Genomic DNA, 23,718 nt, shown 5'->3' with positions numbered 1-23,718 from the left:
ATTTCACACCCTTTTTGCAGGCTGTGTACCAAAGTCAGTGGCAATAATCATAGCATCCCCCAACCCTGGAATGCATTCAGCTCCCTGGCAGGAGGGTGTAGGCAGGTGGGCTTTGGCCTCTTCTCCCAGGTAACCAGTGACAGGACAAGAGGACAGTGTCTGAAGCTGTGCCAGAGGAGGTTTAGTTTGGACATCAGGAAGAATTTCTTCACAGAAAGGATGATAAGGCATTGGAATGGACTGCCCAGGGAGTCACTGTCCCTGGAGGTGTTTAAGGGAAGACTGGATCACACACTACAGTGCCACGGTCTGGCTGACATGGTGGTGTTCAGTCACAGGTTGGATTTGATGATCCCAGAGGTCTTTTCCAAACTGTTTCTGGGATTCTGTGATTATGCAAGCAATCACACAGTTCCTCCTGCATGGTATTCTTTTCTTAAGACATTTCTCCCTAGGTGTTCTCACCTTAGGACAAATCACAATGCCCAGCAGAGACAATGGGAAAGGAGAGGGTGTGTGTGGAGGGGGAGGAAGCACAAGAAGACCTGAGTATCTCGTTGCTGCTGTACCTTTCTTCAAGCTCCCTCTGTCCTGGGCCAATGAAAAGAGAGGGAAACCTGAGTTCCTCCTAGTTACACTCAGGCTCCCAACACCTCTTACTCTGCTGCACCACCTGGCTGGATACACCTATCCCGCTGTAATATAGTGGCTCTCCCAGGTCTTGGGAAGGAAAAAACAGGTCTCCATCACTATCATGACTTGAAGAAAGTAGGGAAGCGCCACCCCCCTGCTCTCTGCTGCAGGAGAAATGAAGCAGGGAGGATCAGAGATCCCAGATCAGAGCAGTTCAGATAATCACCATGATTGAGGAGGCATCAGTCTGCCCACTGAGAGCTGAGGTCCTGGTCAGCAGCAAGTCCAGCAGGGCATTTCTCGGGAGGACAAGTGAGGTATCCCGGGATGCACTCCTGTGCTGAGGCTTTTGAACTGCAGCTGTCTGCACCCCAGCTGCATGTTCTCTGCTGCCTAGTCGAGGGTTAGAGTTACCACAGAGCACAGAGAGCCAACAATTTAATTTCAAGCATCTCTCCCTAGAATTGCACCCAAATTCAAGAGCGTGAATTGAAAAGCGTGTTTAAAAACATTAAAAAGATTTGCAAATTAAGTGAGAAACAAACCCAGCACTGCTTGGAGAGGCTTTTTCTTACATTGCAGAATTCTACCCCAATGTTTTTCAACAGGCATGTAAAATTCTTTTTTTTTTTCCTTTTTCATTGTCATTATTGACTAGCCACATAACACATGGCTGAGCAATTATGGACACACAGACCCTGGGAACTGGCAAAAATGGATGTATCAGAGATCACAATTTTCTGCAATCCAGCTCCTTGTTTGGAGCTCCTGTGTATCAACCACTCCTTCACCAGACACAGAAGCAATTTATGAGAGCTACAAATAAACAGAAGATAACTGCTGCATACTGCTTTCCTTCCCATTCTCCCCTCACAGGTAGGAAGAAGATTATTCATGTATAAACTTCATCAGTGGGAAATCCTTTGACTCTTTTTAGTCTCAGTCAAAAAGCAAATCAGTGCATGAGCTCTGTAATTAGCTCATGCCAAAAGCACAGCACAGAGTTGTCAATTCCTGATGGGAGATTTATCCTCCTGCACTCCAGACAGGTGTCCCTGACAGTGCTGCATTATGATGACAAACACCTTCCAAGCTGGGCCCCTCGCACTCTTGTTGGGGGAACAGGCAGCCCAGTGTGTTGTAGCTGTGCTGCCCCAGGATCCCATCCCATTTGTAACACTACCAAGCAAGGAACATCTGCTCTGCCTGTGTATATTGGATCAGCTTCCTTCCCCTGAACAGCGGGTCTGCTGGTTCTCTGGAAGTGATTCCATGCCTTCAGCTGTTCCGCAGACATTTCTTGGGGTAGCAAAGCTGTGCTGGTGCTTGGGCTGGTTCATGAAGGCAATCTATGCAGAGGCATAAGGAGTACTATCCATTCTTTCAGCTCCAGAGCAGCAGGAAACAGGATTCATGAAACAGCCCTTGCAAGAGACAAAATCTTTTTAACTGGGAATAAGAGACCCTCCCCTAACACTGCATTAACCCATGGCTTTAGTCTGAATTTAAAAATTATCCAAGTCCAGTTCAGTTGGGCACCACCATTTGCTACAATGAACTTAAGCAGGTTGCTTCTTCGAAGAAGGAATTTATTAGTGTTTGTACACATCTGCAGGTCAGCAGGAGATGGACAGAACTCAATTTCCAGTCAGTCGGTAAAGGGTAACATTAGTCAAAGGGAAACTGACCTAGGCTTAGAGTTCTACAAATGAAAATTACAACTGTATCTAGAGACCAAAGTTGATGAGCCATATTTGAAGATGACTTGAAGGTCTCCAGAAAGAACTGGACACTTCTCTTTCTTCATTCTTTTACTTCATTGGTAAGAGATGTGAGATCTCAAAAAAAACACCAAAAAACAAAAAACAAAACAAACCCCAAATAAAACTAAGATATTATACTTAAACTATGTAATAGAGAAGGCAACTATGTAATAGAGAAGGCAACTATGTAATACAACAAATTAAAAGTACAGGATGAGGTCAGAGAATGATTGATTGCTGGTTCCTTGAGAATATCTCTAAGGATGCTCATCATTCAATTCATCTTAAGTAACACCATATCTTAATCACTCACAGTAATGGAAAAGAGCCTTCTCAGCCTCATGCAGCACTTTATTTTTTCAATTTGTCTAAGTCACTTCAACTATTAGATCATTCTTATGGCTTTTAATATCAAAGTCCTCATTGACCTGAATGGCTCTTGACTGAGGAGACTGTTACTCCTGGCAAGTATCATGTAAGAAATGCTGAAAATTTTACAAGTTTGTTAGGGTTTCTTTGTCTTGCTAGTAACACCATAGGGCTGGTTCATGGTCTGTTGGGACTGATAATTCTGTCCAAGTTAGCCCTTAAAGACTGAGACTTCAGGAACATGAATTGCTTGACAAAATAAAGTGTTGACCTCACTTGCAGAGGCTGAGCAAACATCCAACTCTTAAAACATTGATCCTACTCTCATTCCAGTCAGTTTGGAGGGAACTGAGTAGCACATGCACTGTCATTCATTGCTCTAAACCAATGTGGAGTGCATGACTTGGAGACAACAAAAAATACTTGGGTTTTTTAATCACTTTTTCCAAGGCTGTGCATACTTTATGCCTATTGAAGAAAAACCTGCATTTATAAGCAGTAGTTCTCCCTCAGACTCTCAAAGAACTGTCAAAAATATTCTCAAGAAGACTGTCTCCTGTGATGAGCCAGGCAACACAACATCTTCTGCATCTTAATTAAAGAGACTAAAAGTTACAGTTGAGATATGAGGCACCACTCCCCTCAAGTCAGATTTCCAAATAATGGTCTGTATTTTCTGTGGAGAAAAGACTTTGCACTCATGCTGTAGATCTTTGCTATATTGTTCTAAGAATTAAAATAAAACTAAGAAGTTTGAAAAAACTAAAATAAAGGATTGCAGTTTATATACACACCAGCAAATTGTATTGGATCAAATTACCTCTCATCTTGCTTGATAGTCAGTTTAACAGGAATTCACTTGCCTTTCAAACTAATACCATAGGTCATGGTTCACAGATGCAGCTGAGACTGTCAGACATTTACAGTTTTCCATGGGGAATCTTTTTCTTCTTTTTTTTTTTTTTTTTTTTTTTTTTTTTTTTTTTTTTTTGGGGGGGGTTTTTTTGTGGGTTTTTTTGTGTTTTTTTTTTTTTTGTTGTTTTTTTTTTTTTTTTCTGTCAGGACTACAGGATTTGGCCTGGACTACACCTGTCAAAAACATTTTACCACTTTTCAACTAATCAAATATTACAATGTAAGCAGTGGTACATCCATTTAATTTTACATATGAAGTGTATTGCTGGGTGTCATAACTTCTTTCTTTCTTCTTTTTTTCGGTGTTTTGTTGAGCATTGTTTACATGGCTGCAACTCACAAAATATGCCAGGGACATTTGAAACTCAGAGACATTTGAAACTCAAAAAACAGGCATTTCATTCTATACATTATTAGGCAGCCTTATATTTTTTTCCTCTTTATGTTAAAAATACTGCATTCCTTATCTGTCACCATCATCCAGTCTTTTCATCTTCCTCTGCCAGAATTCCCAGTCTACTTCCAGTGCCTGCAGGCTTGTTTTGTCAGCGTTCAGACCTCCCTCTTCTGTACAAGTGAACATGCGTCATCCACAGGCTTACCAAACTAAATAAGAAAACAGATACATCTCCTCAAAGCCTCATGGCATAAGTGTTGGAACCAAAAAAATTGATGGTGGAGGAGGAGGAGGAGGAGAGGCTGCAGAAAGTAGCACTTGGAAAACTATCCATAAAAGACTGTACAGCTTGTTACTGTTAAAATTTGCAGAAATTAACTGCTGCTCATTCCTTCGTTTCAAATTAAGGTTCAGAAAGAGAACACACTTGCTGCCAGCATCGGAGGCTCCCAACTACAATGCCTTCAATGCAATGGGGGTTCTTTTCCCACATTTAGAACGAATAAAAGCTTGGGCTTCCATCATGACATGCTACCTGGAGATGCATGGACTGGCCCGACAGCGGCTGTACAATACAGGTACAGCTCAGCACCTCAGAAGAGCCCCTGACCTCCCCAAAATCTGACACTCACGGAGGAGAAGGATATAATATGTGTGTGACAATTTGTTCAGTGCTGTGAACAGGTCTACAATCTCTGCTCAGGGTACTGCAGCACTGCAGAAACCAAACAGAAAGTGCCAGGATGCATCGGAGTAAGACTGAAATGATTATTTAACAGCTACTTGAGCAGTGATTGTTTTGTTCTTTCTTCGGATAATTCTCTGGGTCTGTTCTCCCATTATCGAAATAAGCCAAACAAACAAAACAAGAAGTCAAGCAGAAACAAGTACTTTAGAGGTAATTAAGAAATTCTTCTAAGTGAAGCTAACATCTGTTTTCTGGACAGGAGATAAATGTGTTAAAGGAGATAACGTGTTAAACAACACAAAAAATTGTTTTATCTTGCAATGTACGAACAAAATGATAGTTTATGAAAAGCGGCAAGTTTAAAGGCAAAGTATCTTTCTGCTCCCCCAAGACTCAAGTAAGCTAGGGAAATTATTTCTGCAAAATTTATCTGAGTCCACTCACATTGTGCAATTCTAACAAACCAACTGAACTTTTCTATAATTAAGAATTTTTAGAATGATCTTTGGTTTAGCTTCCGGAAGTGCTCCACTGCTCCAACTGAATTAAACTGGAATTCTTCAGAGCCCATGTTGTGTAAATAAATAATTTATCACCTTCCAGCACATCCAATATTACTATGTAAGAACATTTATTCCTGACTGTGAGAGACTGGAATGTTAACGGTTAATGGCTGAAACGATTTCCCATTTGTGCTTTGCTGGGGTCGGGCTTGCACCCCCGAGGGGCAGGGAGTGAGTTTTTGGGTGTGTGGTGATGCAGCCTCTGGTCCCCATAAGACTGAGGGTGTGAGCACCCACCACCAGCCAGGCTTTGAGCCAGGTAAGAGGCAGATCCTGCAAGGTGGGATGGTGCTTTTGGTCATGCCAGCTGTCCTCCCTCCATTGTAAAGCTCCTTCTGCTACCCCGGGGAAAAGTCCTGAGGGTGTTCATCCCCTCTGATGGGGCATAAGTAGGTTGATGTGAGAGGCAAGACAGGGTCACAACCCAGCAAAGACCCCCAAAGCACCCCCAGGCTCATTTCTGAGGCTTTCCACCAAAGGACTGAAAGCTCTCCCACCAGGGAAGGTACCTGGGCACTCTCACCGAGCCTAAGCATACATTAAACCATTGAACTTGGTGTTTTGGGGGATTCCCCCACCCCTGATGCATCAAGACTTCGACCATCACTTCGACCAACAAACATCAAAATTGCAGCCATCAAATCTCATTGCAGGATCTACTGGTAGGATATCTTTCCACTCTTATGCTTTTTCCTTTTCCCTCATACATTTACTTAAGTGTTATTTTTATGCTTTTATATTGCTATATTACTATACATAATAACCAAAATTATTATCTTATGGCCACGTACCTGCTCTCCTTTGCAACCAAACTGTTTCAAAATAAACCCTATGTATATATATATTTACAAACACCAATCATTCAGTGTTGTTTCATTCTAATCTGCCCCAAGGGATCCATTAACAAGAACCTGGGTTACTCTTGCCTTCAGGGATGGGTCGCAACACTGCCAGATATTGCAAGGCCAAGTCACAGAATCAACTCCCATAACTTGGCCCATCAATTCTGGAAGAAAAATAAACCCTTGTGTTTCAGAGCATAAAGCCAGTCCTTAATAAAAGCAGGTTAGGCATGTTACAGACAACACATTTCAGAATCACTTTCCACAGACATTTGTGTAGCTGAGTCATCTAGCACTGGTACAAGACATTAAACCAGATGGAGCACTGGAAACAAATCTTGAAGGAGAAAGGTTTGTTTGTACACTATAGTGCTCCTCACTGCAATCAAGTGGAAGCATCCAACTGTCCATGCTGTGCTGTGTGTGAAGCAGTTTGAAAACTGTTATTTAAACCTGCTGTGCAGTTACAGTGCCTGCCATGCTGCAACAGTTTCTTCTCATGCTGTCACTTCAGGTGACAGAGTTTGGGGCACTTCCCTCCAGGCTCTGCTCCAAAGAATGTTCAAATGGGAGTAATTTCAATCAGAGGTGCAATAAGATGCTCCGGGCATCAGCACACTCTGCTTAGAGGCCTCAGCTTAAATCACTGCACTGTGTCAGAAAAAGAAGGGAGGTGAATTTGAATTACCAGGTCTGTGATGAAATCTCAAGGTTATTGCACATAAAAAGGAAGACCCCTACTTGCACTGTAATTTCTTCAGAGCCCATTTGGTCTCAAAATCTGTAAGGGTGACAAGAGGTGAAAACATTCTGCCCTTGCTACTGGGAAAAGAGGCGATGCCAAATTTGCTTTTACGCTGCAGCAGGTCAGACCCTTGGGGCTCTATGGGAAGAGCACTTCCAGGAGACTGGGAGGGATGAGCTAGGTGGGATGTGCTCCCCAGCTGCAGCTTTACAGCCTCCTCTGGAGGATGTAGAGATGAGTTATGGCAGGTGAGATGGAGTGCAAACTGGCACTACCTGTGGGAAGACTGGAAGGAGTTGCATAAATACCATGGAGAAAAAACAGCACTATAAATCTGTGCCAGCACTCCACAGATGGTGAGTTATTTAGCTGTTGGCTTATGAATTTTAGCATGGCTTATGCGACCCTCAACACAGCAATCCCAGGATTGGCATCTATCAAAAGATGCCCAGAAAGATTTCCAAGACATAAATCAGGTGCTTTGGACATTTAAGCATATCCAACCTTATTCAGCAGCCCAGGAAAGTTTTGACTGCAAAAGTTTTGATGTCTTGGCATCTCAGGTGAGTTTTAGGCAACAGAAAGGTCTGAGGAATCACAGAGAGGGAATACATAATATCTGTGTTGGATGGTACAGCTGTGCAGGGAGTCCAAAATGGAATTGACCTCGTGGATGCCATGTTGGGATAATGAGAACTGGTTATGGCTTCTCATTGACATTATCTGTTCGTTCCATGGAGAATAAATGCAAAGGAATGTAAGGAGAATTTACATTAAAGTAAGCATTGAACTCTGATGTACTCAGGCCCTGTCATGTCCAGCTTACTTGAATCTCAGTTTCTTCCCAGCATATAGGATAAATATTACAGATATTTCTTCACAGATGTATGTGCTTGCACTAAAAAATAAAAACAAACCTTGTTTTAGCTCATTTTTTAGTCCCTTGAGCTGCTTCCATACTCTCCCTCTGCCTGTGCATAATGTCTGGCACTTGCTTCAGTTTAAATGCCAAAGCAATTCTTATCCAGCTATCTGGTTCTTCTGGATCATTAATGAAGATAATAAATAAGGCTGGTTGCTACACCAGTCCCTTATTAGCTTTGCTTGTGGTCTTTCAGCCAATTCCAAATCCACAATGTCCCCATCCAAGCCAGCATGAATTAAGTTTTCAAATATTATCTTTGACATTGCATCAAAAGATCTATTCAAATGTAAACAAGGTATTCGCTACTTTCATCAGCCACTAATTTTATGATTCTGTTGTTTACAACAAGTGATCTCACTTTTCTCAAAAGAATTCTTTATTCTATGTCTTGCTGCTTTATATGCACAGTTCTACTATGCAGATCTTTATGAGGCATGTGGCACCTGGAAGTATATCTAAATATTTGCTGCTGAGGAAGAGTGTGACTACCTGTGAAATTAATTAAATGAGGTAAACGACACAACAGCATCATTCACAGGCTAACTAAGACATAAATCAGTCACTTTAAAGTAGCACCAGCACTGCCTTCAAGCAGGGGGAATTCTGGAGAACTCCATGCTGGCATCATGCCACTTGTACTTTGTGTGATGATCTGCAATTTGTGCCATGCCAATAAGCCACTGAATAGAAATATCAACTTGAGCTACAGGAAGAATGCTGACAACATAATGCAGGAAAACCAGATGAAGGTGATCCAGTCCTCTGAGTCATCTGAATTTTACTCTATCCTTAGACTGTGGTAGCAGCCTGATGTAGTAAAAATCCTGTGTGTGGCTCCAGATACTCCAGGGCACATCGACAAGATAGCTCTGAAGCAAGAGACAGTAACAAAAGAGTTTCCAGTGGCATACAGGGCCATTAGCGTTGCCTGGAAATATGCCCACAACTCCAAGCCGTATTTCAAATACAGACAGTTACTTATAATTCAACACTGCCACATTTCAAGGGCAGAGTAAGAGTCATGGGATTTATCTGAGGAAGTGTGGAATACTGTGCTCTTTAAAACGTAGCTTACTTGGTAAGTAATGGGATTACTATCAGTACTTCCCTCCTAGCTGAAAGATTGCCATTTGGTACTACAATAGAATTAGGAAAATTTTATCAGTCTTCCCTTTGTACTACTTTTTCTCAGTTCTCAGTAAACCAAGACGACTTTGGGAAAGAGAGACTGCTGTGTCAGAAGGCACAGTTCAGATTACTCTAAGATTTTAAACCTCACGCAGCAAGGAGGAAGAATAAGAGCCATGAGACAAATCACACCACTGCCAATAAGGAAATATTCACAGCACTTGGCCATTAGCTTGCATGTAATTAACTAACAGGAATTACTAGTACCTCATGTTATAATGACACACGGTGCCCTGGGAACCCTCAGTGCCATCTTCTCTTTTGCTGGATTTGTCATTTAACATGATTGTTCTCTGCAGCCCCACAGGAGGAACTGAGTGAAATGAGACAGGAGGGCCCTACACAGCTACTGTTTCTGAACCTACAGATCACAAAGTGTGTTTTCCAAGGAAAGCTTGTTAAGTCAAAATACGTATATTTAAAACTCTTTACCAGATGCCTTTCATACCCTATTTTGTGTGCTTAATATCCTGATGCCCTTGGAATAAAACAGCTTCATTTCAAGGTCCCAGAAGGACACTGAAGTCGTCTGATGTCTGTCACGCAGAATCTGAAAGATTCCTCAAAAATAATGACAGAAAAGAACCTCCCTCATAGCCCCCATGCTTGAGAGGTGTCCTGGCCATCTGCAGACACTGGGAAGAATGTTTTATCATACCCTGGCCTGTAATACAGCTTTCAGAAAAAGGTTTTGTCTTTTTTCCCCTGATGCGTCCTTGGCTGCTCACACATCACACACGACAGGAAACTCTCCTACTCCACTGCCAAACAGCAGCCTGAGGTGTTTGATTAACACAGTCAGGAGTTAATGCCCCTGCAGTGCAGGGGCATAGGCACTTTTAGGATATTTTTTGTCTTCTTTTAATGGTGGGGGCTGGTCTACCTCCTACAATCATCCAGGCATTTTCACTAACAGACACTCAGAGCTGCAGGGCTGTGAGGCCCTTGAGAAGCCTTCGAGCAGCAGAGGAAAAAGAAATCTTTATACCAAAACTTTTCAGATCCACAGCCTTCCCAATTACCTGCCAGAACCAGGAACGATTTTGTCAAACCTTAATATTTAGCTACTAAGAGAATATTCTGCCCTTTCTTGATACAGCAAGACTGACAAGAAGACCATGGTGCTGAGTTGGTCCTTTTTACCTTTCTGGATTTCCCTGCTTGCAACTGCAAGAGAAAAAAACTGCATTCCTTCACCCATTCAAGGTGCTAGAGGAAGTGAGAAGAGGTAGAACGGCATTGTGAGCCTGCTTTTGGGGAAAAGAGGCAAATGGAGCAGGAATGACAGTGTGTTTTCTATGTACTAACTCAGGGATTGCTGAGCCTGGAGATGAGAAGGCTCTGTGGAGATTTCATCGATATGTATAAACACCTGACAGGGGAGAGCAGAGGAGACAGATCCAGGATCCTCCTAGCAGTGCCCACTGACAGCAAATCTGCTTAAATATAAAAATAAAGCCTTTTTACTGTAAGGGTGGCCAAGCACAGGTTACCTAGGAAAGGCACGGAGCAGAGATACTCAAAACCAAGTGGGCACAGCCCTGGGCAATCTGCTCCTGTGGACCCTGCTCTGAGCAGGGGGCTGGACCAGAGCATCTCCAGAGGTGCCTTCCAGCTGTGGCCATGCTTCAGCTCTACAACTGAGCCAAATCCAAATGTGAGTATGCTCATCCACTCTTCAGTAGATGGTGTGGATTTTATTCATTTAGGGATCCTTAGACTCAAGTCCAAGTTTGACTCAGCTTACCTGTGTGGGTTTTTTTTTAAATATTTGTTTTACCAAAATAAGCTAGCAGTCCCACAGTGCTTAGAGAATAAAATCAAAGTACAAGTGTATTCACACTACAACTTCATCTACATTTTGTCTTCTGGAGGTGTAGCAGTTAAATGAGCCTTATTTCCAGGCATTTTTGATGGCATAATAAAGAACATGTATGGATGAAAATAGCAGCCTGACATAAGAAAGCTCATGATTGATTCAGCTCTGCAAGACCAAAAACAAACAAATCAATATTTATTTAAAGAGCCTGAACAAGTTTCTTTTTCTGTTCTACTGCTAAGAATTTTCACCGAGTTCATATTTGACCAACTTAGCTCTGATCAAATTTAAACAGCTCCATGTGGAATGTGTATTTTGCAGTCCATTGCTATTATAACTGGAATTCTGACTACTTAATCACTGGCTTAGTCTTAGAAAACTAAAGCAACTATAGCATTAGCCATTTCACAGATGGCAGAAAGAAGAGACAACACTGAGCTTTATCTTTACATTAGCAACTAAAGTAAATCACAAGAACAGACTAATTTAACCTCCAGACACTTCAGATTTCACCTACTCCTTGATTTCTAATGCGGACAAAATAATTGACTTAATACAGCCCTCTCAAATATATTGTTCCAAGTGTACTTCCACAAAAGAACTCTTATCAGTTCACAGATGTCCCCTGGATATGTAATGGCACACCTCAAGTTACAATGCAGAATAACATATTCCCAGTTTCATTCAGAGAACAAAGGAAAAGAGATTCTCTAGTTGGCATTAATGACACAAAGCTCCTTCAGTTGAAGAAGCTTTTCATCTTGCATATCACAGCACAGTGTTCAATGATGCCCTGTCTCCACATGACCCTGAACACTTCACTTGCTCAGAGACTTTGCCTAAAGAATACCTGTCCAGGAGCTGCAGCCCATTAAAAGGCTGCTGGATAATAACAGGTCATGAGCTGGAGGTGAGTCAGTGTCTCGCCGGTGTGAGATGCAAACACCTTACTCAGCTGTGTATATGCAAAAATGACCTGGAAGAAACAGACTTATCTCTTTGCTAAACTAGAAAGGTTTTAGCCACAATCATGTGTCCAACTTCTGGCACTCCTCAGGAAAGGTTGGAGGGAGACTGGCAGAGTGCAGTGGGAATGACCAGAGATGTAGGAAACATGACACACATGGGGGAATTGGAAGGATTAGGATTGTTTAGAGAAGAAGAAAAAACAAAGGGGGTAAAACCTGTAACAGTCTTGAAATGATAACATAAAGAGCTTCTGCAGAGAGGAACAAGTTTCTTGCTATTTCTCAATGGAGAAGACAAGGAAAATCAGGCTTAAATTATAGCAAGATCCAGATTAGTCATTAGGCTGGACTTTCTAACAAAGCAGTGTGTCAGACATCCAGGGCAGACTGTGGATCCCTCGGCACTGACTGGGGTTTGAAGAGCAGGTCAGGGAGGGGCTGCCAGGAATGACAGGCACAGGTACACCTTCCTGCAGGCTAGATGGCAGCCTAAATTACCTCTCAAGGCCCCTGTCAGCTCTCTGATTGTGGCAGGGATATTATTTGGTTGTCAGGAGTGAGCAGACAAACTGCAGAATGCCACCAGTATGGAATAAGCAATAATTACCATCTTCCAATTCTGCACTGACCCACCAGCACAGAGCTAATTTGTCCTGTGCTGCATCTAGACCCAGGCCCACACACTTTTAAGAGCAGCCTTCATTTCCTTGATGCTGAAATCTAAACATGACCAGCACATCCCCAATTTATAATCCTCAACCATGTCAACATTGTACCAATGAGGGACTGGAAGCATCCTGTGAAGAAAAGGATTAGCCACACAAAATAGCTCAATGCCTCAGACAGATAGAAGGTGTATTTATCTGTCACATTTATTTTCCTCCCAGATAATTCAGTGCTATCAGACATCCGTTCCATCTCACTCATGATCCACTGTTCTTCAACAAAAGATATCAAGCCATTAAAATGAAGAATTCAGGAATACTGATCTACTGCAAAAATAGATTTATGGTTCTTCTCTCAGACATCAAAATATACTGAGCTGAGAAACACCAAATGACTCAGCCACAGCTTGGACTGCTATTAAAATACTTTTTGATCATGTTTGCCTAAAATGAAACAGCTATTTTAATTATTTTGTCTTGGTACTCCAGCTCACTAAGTATCAATTGAAAATAAGCCTAAAACATAGATAAGAAATAACTGGTTTTGACAGGATATTTTCCTTGAGCTCTGCTGTAATGGAGTGGACAGAAGGTTACACAACATCACTCAGTGCTTAACCTCATCATGCTTGTCGATGGCCAAAGAACTCCCTGCCATGACAGACACAAAGACATGTTTTGACAGATCATCTTATCAAAAATAGTGACCTGATTGCATATATTGAACTCAGTTTTTTTTAAAAAAAGGGGGTAGAACAGAGGAGTTGGGTGACAGCAGGACCATGGGACTTGCCCATTTTGACTGACTCCCTGATCCTCTGGACAGAGCTCCAATACTGCTCAGAGGCAAGGCTGGAAACCTGCTCTGCAACCTTCACACAGCCTGCCAGTGGGGCTGTAGGCTGATTTTAACACTGTTCAGCTGAATTAACAGAGAAAAGTGGGATCTACTGATTTAATGGAGGTGAGACAAAAGAAGAGGATCTTCTTTACATCTGCACCCTGCCAGTTGTGGTGCATAGCTGTGCTACATCTTTATGTAAAAAATCTAATGTTCTAAGAGTGTGTATCAAGTGGCTACAGAGGAACTTACAGCTTACTTTTATCCTTCCATTTCAGTGCTCTAAAGTGCTAAGGATGTCATACTTTTATAGAGTAATTGTGGTTAGCCTAGTGCTCTTTTCTTCCTCCCTGGAGCAGCTCAGTCCTTCATACTCCTGATTCTTTAGCCTGGTACCAAAGTAAAATTTACTAACAGCATTACTCTTTAAGTTACACATTGATTTATAGTATTATATGCACGTAACAAGAAAATGTCAGTGTCAGAAGTACAGCAATGCTCATGAAAAAGCCTGTATTTGCTTCCAGACATCAGTAGTTGTCTCAGTTATTCCTTAAAGAAAATATAGAATATAACATATATGGCTGTGCTCTGATTTGTAAGCACTGAATGTGATGGCAGTTATTTTTGTAAATGTGTGAGTGTATGCAAAGAGAATATGGGGATGGAAGAGTGACAAACAAAAAGCAAGCAGACAAAAATAGTAATTTTCCTCAACAAAATGCAGCTTACTCCTCTGCCTGTCCTCTTCTCCCTGTGTTTACTGTTCTGTTGAACTTTTACCTTCTTCTAAATTGAGTACATTGGCCATCAGATCTCTACCAGATAGAAATCAGATCTGTCAAAGAACCTGATTTTAGTTTTAAATCTCCCCTGCTCCGGGGACTACATTATTCCTTGCCTTTTTCCCTTCATCCTTGAGTTCTGCTACCGCCTGCACCTTTCTATTTTTCTATTTCTGCCAGCAACTAATTCTTTTGCTTTTTAAATAATTTTTAAATTGCCTCTTTCTTTGCCTCTCTGTTCAGCCTCTGTGAAATGTCTTTTTCCCCCATGCCTGCCTGTCTCTGCCTCCACACACTCCACCACATAAGCGTGTTTGATATGCACACTCTTCCTTTCTGCTGTGTCATCCAGTGCTACCTGTGAGTTAACACAGTTAACTGTGGCTTTTGGTCCTGTGTAAGAACCAGGCCAAAAAATCATGAGGGTAAAACATCAACGTCAAGTATTTGCTACCTGTAGAAACACAGTATTGTAATAAAGTTCTTCAGTGTACTCATAAAACACAACACACAAAAATCTGAAAAACCAAGGCAATTGATTTAAGGAACCTGTGTCACCAAAGTGACCCCAAGTAACTGAAGCTGTGAAAAAGAGCAGCCCTCAGCCCAGCCCTGCACCTCTCTGCCGGAGACATCCCCTGCTTCTCTGCTTCCAACACCGATGGCTCCAGATGCTTCCAGAAATTCAGTCACCAGACACACTCCACAGGTCCAAGTGACTGCCCAGCACCTTCCCATAAGCATGGCCTCATTTCAGCTCCTGTGCTTTGTTCTGCAGCTCTCGCCTTCCAGCCAGAGGCAGCCCTGCAGAGGGCAGGGACACTGCCTTCCACACCTCTGCTTCCCACAAACTCCAAAGGGTGACCTCAAAGCTCTCCGTGGGGATAAGGAGGAAGGTGACTGAACTGACAAAGTTTAAGAGTTAAGTGCTGGCATATGAAATTTAAAGGAGTCAGGGGAAGGATAGGGAAGTAGAGATCTATTCCGGATAAAAGAGATGCCTCTGCATAAATATATTTCCTTTTTTTTTTTTTTTTGTTAAAATCCCTTATTATAACATCAGTATTACTGCTTGGGCTGCTTTTTCAGCAGAAAGATGCTGCTGCATAGGCAAATGTTCTTCCAACAGCACAAAGAGGTACAGAGATACAGCAGTGCTTTTGTACAGAACTGTCTTTTTAATACCACTCTTCAGCTATAAGTGGTTGAAATCCCTATTTCTGCAGCGGCATACATAACTTATGTCACTAAACTTGTGTCAATCAAACCTCCAATTCCAGCAGGATCCAGTCGGTATTACAGTGCTTTTTTGCTGACTGATAAATAGTGCACTTGAAATTCAACATTTTTCAACCTCCAGTTTTCTATGACTCTACAACTGAATATTCAGGGTCCACTGCATTGAACTGAATCCAGCCATTATCAAGATGTCCCCGTCTCCCAGTCTGAAGGCTGTTAAAAAAAAAATGATTCACATTGTCTTACTGAAGAGAAACAGGAAAATACTGAAATGTATACCCAAATTATTTCAGATTCCTTTAAAAAAAATCCAGATGCAAATAATTCCCTTTGTTTTACTGTTTACTTTAGAAAAACTCAGTTTTTGAGTCCTGGCTTACATTCATCAATTCAAGCAAATTAATGCAAATTTTTTCCCCTGTGTGTAATTTTGGAAACCATGGCTAGGAGAGTCTACATTTAAAAGAGGCAGGCTAGAATCGAAAGATTTTATCTTTACTGTTAACTCATTTTAATCCCCTGGCAAAAAAAAAAAAAAAAAAAAAAAAAAAAAGACATCCTGGCTGTGTAGTGGCCTGTGTGAAATGAAATAATGAAATCAGCACAGTCCCAGTTAGCACCACGATATCTGACCTTTAAAACACCACAACGTTTCACATAAACTGTCAAATTCTTCCACAGAGAGAAAGGACTTTACTGGCCACAGTGGAGGAATGAAAACTCACCTCAAAGGCCAACTCTCCCCTACCAGGCGCAGGTGAGATTAAAAGCCTGACACGGGGATTCTGCACTACAGCACTTGGAGGAGCATCAGTTTGGTGGGTATTTTGCAGACCTCCCTTCAAAGATCTTTAATTTGTATCTCTTTCAGAAACACTGTGTTCAACATTAATACATCTACATTCCACGCTAAAGAGTTGCAAATGAACATGTTCTAGGCAGGACTCTAGAAGATTCTTCCTCTCACACTTGACAATTTTTTCCAAAGAGATTGAAAATAAAGAAAAAATGGAGCAAACTACTCTACAATAGTCTTTAAACACTTGCTGACTATCTGCAGGGAAGGCTCTAAGGAACCAATAACATCATCTAGAATTGTCTGAAGAGCTGAAAGAAAACAGTTTCCATTCATTTGTATCTTCTCTCCCAGAATATTACAAAATACACACTGGTTGGACCCATCACGTTCCACACACTGCCCATCCATCCATTCCACGGCCTTTTAAAATAACTCCTGACACTTCCCTTGCTCTGGCACCCAGACCCCAGACATCCCACAGCAGTGCTACTCCTGCTTTCCACATACCAGGTGACTCCTTCAGCTTGATTTGCAATCTCGTGAGGTCCAAGACAGAAGAGGCTCTGGCGATGGACGGCAGCCAGGGTAAGAATGGTTTTCAGTAGGGCTTCACCCTCAACGAGGTCCTGCTAGAAAGACCATGGCACTCTCTGGGCAGGATATCAGAACTGTGCACACTCTGACAGGAAAACACCCCTGGAAACACACACCAAGTCAGGACCTGGCATGGGCTGGAAAAGGAAACTGAGATGCCCCTTTGCCACAGAGACAGGAAGCTTAACCACTGTGGCACGAGAGAGCCTCTACAGGCTCCAGAGACTGCCCAGTGCCTCAGCCCCTGAGGAAACAGGTTTGGCCACATTGCTGCCACTGTGTGTGCTGGTTCACCTTGTCACCCCTGCAAATACAGCAAGGGTCTCTCCCGGGGTCCCCAAAGTCTTTTGACACCACGGTCTCCAATGGAACCACAGCACCAGGCTGTGCAAAATGCTGCCCTGTCACCTACAGGGCACCACTGCTGCCTGTGCTGCTGCAACCCTGAGCCAGGGGAAGTCAGTCGAGCCCATCCACACAGTCAGTTATTAAAAGATAACCCAAGCTGTGCTAAAAGGCAGCAACATCTTTAGCAGATGGTAATACAAGGAGCCACTTGAACTTGTGTACCTTTTCCTCCGTCATCTGACAGTTACATTGCCAGAAGGCAGTGCAGCGACCGAGGCACACCATGCTCCATCAACCACGAAATGGGACAGAAGCACCACAGAGAAAAAATGAGGAGAAGATAAAATATCATCTGAACGGAGGAATAGGACCACCATTTTAATGGTGCCTTACTGCTGTTTGCCCAAGCAAACAGAGAGAGAGTGAAGGTAATTAAAAGCAGGACTGACAGATTTCCCCAAGGACACACAATGAACCAACACTACAAGCATTAGAAAAGGATGTACTTAAGAGAGAATAAAACAAAATTTTCCCCCTGAACAGCAAAAACACAGCTGTTAAGGACAGCTAAAGTACATGCACCTTATACAAATGACACACTGTTTCTGCCAAAACAATATTTTACCTGTCTCTGTCTGGGAAACACTGACTGCAATATAATGGAAACTAAAGAAGGGATGAAAATAAACATCTTTCCTATTGCACAGTGCATCATGAAAGTCAAATCCTGTTAAGCCTTGACTGCTGAAGTAATCCTTACTCATGCAAAAAATCCCAATTAATTAATCAGGGAAAAATGCTGTATTAGCCTAAAAATCTGAAAACCAGCTGAATGCAAATGCCTTCTTCACATGAGGTCAGTGCTACCCAACAGACTGGATCCTTCAGGACAGCCCATTAACTTCATGAAGAACATGTGGAGCTTAAAGACACCAGGACTCTTTAGGAAGAAATTGAAGTATTGGGGCACAGCAGCTGAGCTAAACTGGTGTCTCCTGAAATAAAGCTGTCTCCTTCCACCCCTGCTTGGATTAAACAAAAAACAAACCCAAGAAATAAATTATAAAATTCCCTCAAAAGGCTTTTTTCAAGGACAAGCGATTTCTCATATATAGGTCACCATTTGACTCCTTCAGAGGAGGAAAAAACCATGCGGGCAGCAGCGGCTGTGCTTCAACGTAAGGAATGGATTTCACTTCATGCTGGAAATATTTGCACAGCGTCCTCAAAAAAAAAAAAAGAAAAAAAAAAGAAAAAAAAAAGTGGGTAACAAGAAAACATGCTGCAATGAGCCATGTGAGGCTGTGCACAATCAAATTACAGGAGGTAGCATTTTCCAGCGCTTCGAATCACAAGATATTGCTTCTATTCTGGGATGTACCTGGCTTACAGTTTGACCTTGGGTAATAAATGACATGCACTCTCTCTGGGCATCCCTCTCTTCATTTGTAAAAAGATGCAGGGTTTGGTCTGGCAGTGTACTAATTAAAATAATTCTGTACTAGGCTGGGAATATTTATCAAAGGACACAAATTTTGCTCAAGCTTGAGTACATTTAGACTAGAAATCATAATTCTCTTCACAAAGAAGCAAAATATTTCAGTTGCAAGTTTTTAAAGTCTTTGTTAAAATTAATTTGATTTTATTAATGATTACTGGTGTGTTTCTTGCACTATGCATTTAAAACTATCATGAATTTGACAGAAGAAGTAATACTATAGAAGGATGTTATCAATGAAAACATCAGCATGGGGTCACAGGATATGTTTTATTGGCAAAATAGCAATTAACCCACCTGCTAAATAGATTCCACAGTAAGAGCATACCTGGGCTTATCTGTGGGGATGTTTAACTCTTTACAGGTGCCTTTAGTACAATTTTTCACCAAGAAAGCAAACAGAGGAGAGCTCTCCCATTGCTCACGCTGCCTGTGAGAGGTGACTGCACCCACTCTCCCAACTGTTCAGCAATTGCTCTCAGGGATGTAAGGCAAATAGAAAAAAGCATTAAATAAAGCAGCAGAGTGCAGGGTGCCACCTCCTTCTGCTGAAATGTCACACCACCATCATAAGCATTGACATGGGTGCTGAACACATCTCCCCAGTGCAAACTGCACCAACAGGGAGGGCTTATTTCTCCATGAGAAACCATCCCTTCAGGCAGGCACCGCTGCACAGTGGATTGTGATATGTCTACAAAACTTTCCTGTCATGGGAAAGGCCATCAAATGAAAAGTTTGGTTATGTTATGGTTACAAATAACATATCCACGTTTATGCTTATGACTGTCAGAAAATCCTGTACAAAGAAACAGCAGGCTTGGTATGCTACTCGAAATGCTTAGTGTGGTTATAAATTCTAGTTCAAGGCAATCACAGTATTTAACTGACTTAACATTCTTCCTGGCTTCTCTGCATACCCTCGAGCCTCCTGAGACCTCCATTAAGTGAATTTCCTCAGACTCCAATTGCAGTGACTGGTATTGGATGGGGCAGAGCCACTAGTTCTTACATCATTTATTTATTTATAAATACATCTTGCTTCATCCCCTGGGAGGGAAGAAAGCCAGAAGCACATGAACTTGCAAATCAGTGATTAACCGAGGAAACACAGATTGGACCTGACAAGAGGACAGGGGAAAAAAAATCTACCAACTACCTGCTCAGATACTGACCACTTGGTAACAATCACCACAGCAAACACAATCACTTGCAGTAATTATTATGCCATAATCAGTGGAAGCTCTGAATTGTCAGCGGAATTGTACTGACAATGACAATATCCTGGGGTAAAGTCCCGACTACTGAAACCAATACTACGTTGAACCATAACCACATCTCACACTTCCAGAAAAAAAAAAAAAAAAAAAAAAAAAAAAAAAAAAAAAAAAAAATCCTTGCTCTCCTTCATGAAAACCAGCAAAATACACGGCCAGATTTCCGAAAGTCTGTACGCTGGAGTTCGGAAGACCAAATGCCTCTGAAAATCCCATAAATTACAGCACAGCACCGCTTCGTATTATAGGGCTCCTCACTCTGTTTTACTCAACGCAATTTCTTTTCTTACCCACTTCATTTTACGGAAATACTCTTGAAAAGCCCGGGGTGGCTTCTGCCAAGTTAATTCACCACCCGGCAACCAACAGCTGATGGTCTCGGCGTGCCCCGGGATAGAGCGCTCCGCTCCACAGCCGGGACCCCATCCCGCTCCCTCCGGCCAAAGCCGCAGCTTTTCACTTCGGGGACGAGCGCTGAGGAGGAACAGCTACCGCGGAACTCGCTCCCCGGGGGCTCTGAAGCTGCTCCCCGAAAGCGCAAGCTGCGGACAGCCGCGGGCACCGCCGTATCCCCCTCCAGCACTGTGGGCACCGTCCCGGCGCGGCAGCAGCGCCGTGACCCGAGTGACCGCCCCAGCTCCCCGGGGCTGCCCCCGGCCCGCCCTTACCTCCATGCCCAGCCGCTGCTTCAGCACCAGCGCGGCGCACAGGTACCCGGCGCGGCCCACGAACAGCTCGTCGGAGCCGCACTCGAGGAAGGAGAGCGGGGCGCAGACCTCGCTCAGCTCCCTGAACTTGCCCAGCGGCCGCGCGTAGTCGGGCAGCCCCAGGGCGCGGTAGACCAGCGCGGCCACCGCGTACACCCCGGCGCCGCCCAGCAGGAAGGCGGCGCGGGTGTCGGCGTCGACCTCGCCGCATCCCTCCTGGTAGCGCAGGCAGGCGTCCACGACGCGGCGGGCGGCCCGCAGGTACGAGTCCCGCGACGGCGCGAACAGCGGGCACTGCGCGACGTGGTACAGCATGTAGGCCACGCCGGCCACGCCGCCGTACAGCCCGCCCGGGCAGCCGCGGGGGCCGCCCAGGGGCGGCAGCTCCCGCAGGATGCGCTCGATGGTGGCCGTCACCAGCGGCACCGCCGCCTCCCTGTCCGGCGCCGCCGCGGGGCTGCCCGGGTAGTCATCGAAGCGGTTGGCGAAGCAGCGCTGGCTCTCCATCGCCCGCCGGCGCGGCCGCTCTGCGCAGCGGGGAGCGGCGGGCGGGAGCTGCCGGCCGAGGGGGCGGAGGGAGCGCGGGGGAGGCGGGCGGGGAGGCAGCGGAGAGGCGGGAAAGGGGCGCTCCCGCCGCCCGCGGCCGCCGGACGGGGAGGGTGGGGGCGATGCCGGGGCGAGAGCGATGGGTGATGCTGGCCGGGAGCGATGGGAGATGCCGCCCGGGAGTCCCGGCGGAGCCGCTCCGGATCCGGCACAGAACGTTCAGTGCCCGCCCAGCGCCCCTCGCCCGCCGCCGCCCCTCCTGCGCTCGGCGAGCGCTTCTTGGCGGCCGCCCGGAGTGGCTGTGGCCGGCCCGGATCTCCGGACCGCCGGGCTGAAACACGCGAGGGGCCGGCTCGGTTCTGGTGTCCGGCTCGTCCTGCCGCGGGGCTCTTCGTTCACACAGGGAAACCAGTGCATCACCTTTGCCCGAGCCATCTGTGCGTCCCCGAGGAGAAAGGGTTAATTGGGTTTTCCATCCTCCCCCGCCCCGCTGCTATCAGGGATGCTGCCATTTGGCTCAGGGATGAATGCTGGGTCTGCTGGAGAGATCCAGGGGCTGGAAGGGTGGCCGGAGAGCTGCTGAGTTATTCCTGGCTGTGGAACGGCCCCTCGGGGGCTGGTGCAGCCAAAGCTGAAGGATGGAGCCAAATCCAAACGAGGGCAACCCGAGGCCAATTTACATGGGAAGCTAAGCAAGTCTCCAGCAGACCAGCGGTGGCACAAGGCCATCTTTGGCCCCTTTCCTTCATGCATGAGCCAAGCACAGCATATGAGAAGCAGAAAATTTAGGTCAGTGAATAGATTCTAGTTAAAAGAAAGAAAAGAAAAGAAAGAGGAAAATCTTGAAGTAGAGATTACAAGCAACTCTTTCATGACACAAATACACACTCTGCTGTGACTTCTGCCCCTGATGATGTGAACTTCTGCACCTTAAGTGAATCTCTCATCAAAGATCTGTGACATATGGGCACCTGGTAATCTCTAGTACTTTCTCCGGGCACACAGCCTCAGTAATTGAGGACCTTCCCAAAGAGACATGGAAGGTGCAGCTTGCTGGAGGCTCCAAGCAGTAACCAGCAGCTGGCACAGCAGTAGCAAGCACCAGAGCACTGTCCTTTGGATGTTGAAAGACCTTTCTAAAGTCGTGGCTGGCTTCTCTAAGCTTTGTGCTGGCTGCTTGTTTCAGCCAAGTACCTTCAACCCTGTGCAGTTCCTCACTTGCACTTTCATGCCCTCTTTTTGATTCAACTGATCTGTCTTTTCTCTTTCCTTCTGTTTTATGTGACTTATGAGCTGCTCAGAGATATTTGCTTTCACCCTCTGATTTTGGTTTCTTCACTTTTCTTCAGTGCCTTTTTTGCCACGTTTACATTTCAGATACCCACGTACTACTCTGTGTTTGTACTGTGTTCCTTAAAGCTCCGTTTTCTGGCTTGCTCACAATTGTACCATATTGGTTTCTACCACACAGACCTTGGCAGTCCTGAGCATTGAAAATGTGAAAATGCCCTGCAAATGGCTAGGATATTTCATTCATATGTTATTTTCTGTCATAAACTGGCTTCTGTTGATGTCCATTGATAAGGCTGACACTGCAGCTAAAGATTTTCCAGCATAATTTCTGTTGGTTCTAGAAAAATGTATTCCCTAAATGCTTTTTTAAGTTAAAATTGGAGAGTTTTACTTTTCATTATGATATAATTTATTTTACATTTTGGGGGTGCTTCCTTCATCTGTTCAGTCTTCTTTTCAAATTAAAAAGGCTCTCTCATTTTGAGCATCCCAGTAAAGGGAACTGGATCTCTGCCAGTTTCAGTGGCAAAGGATTTAAGAAAAATACTGACTTTATAACAAAATGAGTTGAGTTAGCAACATTTTTCTACATGAGAGTCAAAAGTAAGTCGGTAATAACATGCCAAGAAGGAACACCTTCTGTGCTCTGGGGACCCTTCTGTTGAAATAAAGAGAGCTTAGCAAATGCCAAGCAGCAATTGAGCAAGAAATGAGGATGACAGTTTCTGCTGTATTTCTTTTCTATTAGTATTAAACCACCAAAGCCAAAGGGAGAGATTGAAAAAAACACCTGCTTCTTGTAGCAGCAAACCCCCCAAATCTTAAACTGCTCATGTGTTTGTGTACAAAAGTTTCATGCTTTCAGGTTATCTGTATCTTTTTCTCTCAAACAAGCACAAGTGCAGTCCTAATACAACTGGAGAAGTTAGGCTGATTCTCAGGTGTAGTTCATGTGTTTCTCACCAGATCATCTGAGATTTCCCCTCCTCTTCAGTCCCAGAGCAAAAGTGGGCCTCCAGTGTGGCTCTTCAACTTGACAAAAAATGTGAATTTCCCCCTCTCACTCCTCTGCACTTCTGCAGCTCCTTGGTTTCTTTGCTTTGGGCGTGCTGTGCCTCCTCTTTGCTCTATGAATCTGATGCCACAAGCCAAGGACCAGGAAAAAAGTATGGCTTGTACAGGGAAGGGATATGATCCTGGTGTGATGGGTGGAGGAGGGAGCTGAAGCCTTGGAGCTGTTTGTTCTGTATTAGTAAATCCACCATTCTAGAACACATATTCTGAACATTTGCTTGCTGTACATATTTATAA

At 44.0% G+C, this 23,718-nt stretch overlaps 1 protein-coding gene across 1 annotated transcript in view; it reads right to left on the bottom strand.

Annotated features, from left to right (window-relative positions):
- LANCL3 (LanC like family member 3) overlaps positions 1 to 21,075 on the bottom strand; it is a 36,894-nt gene extending 15,819 nt beyond the window's left edge. The window contains exon 1 of the mRNA XM_066177006.1: positions 20,530 to 21,075. Coding sequence (XP_066033103.1) covers positions 20,530 to 21,075 — 546 coding nt within the window. The remainder of the gene's footprint in view (positions 1 to 20,529) is intronic.
- Positions 21,076 to 23,718: the final 2,643 nt, after the last annotated feature.

Source organism: Chamaea fasciata, unplaced genomic scaffold (genome assembly GCF_029207755.1).
Source record: "Chamaea fasciata isolate MVZ Bird 193981 ecotype frontalis unplaced genomic scaffold, bChaFas1.0.hap1 SCAF_2, whole genome shotgun sequence".
In the NCBI taxonomy this organism is placed as follows: domain Eukaryota; kingdom Metazoa; phylum Chordata; class Aves; order Passeriformes; family Sylviidae; genus Chamaea; species Chamaea fasciata.
Note: the sequence above shows the minus strand (reverse complement) of the source record. Positions and strands in the feature narration are given on the sequence as shown.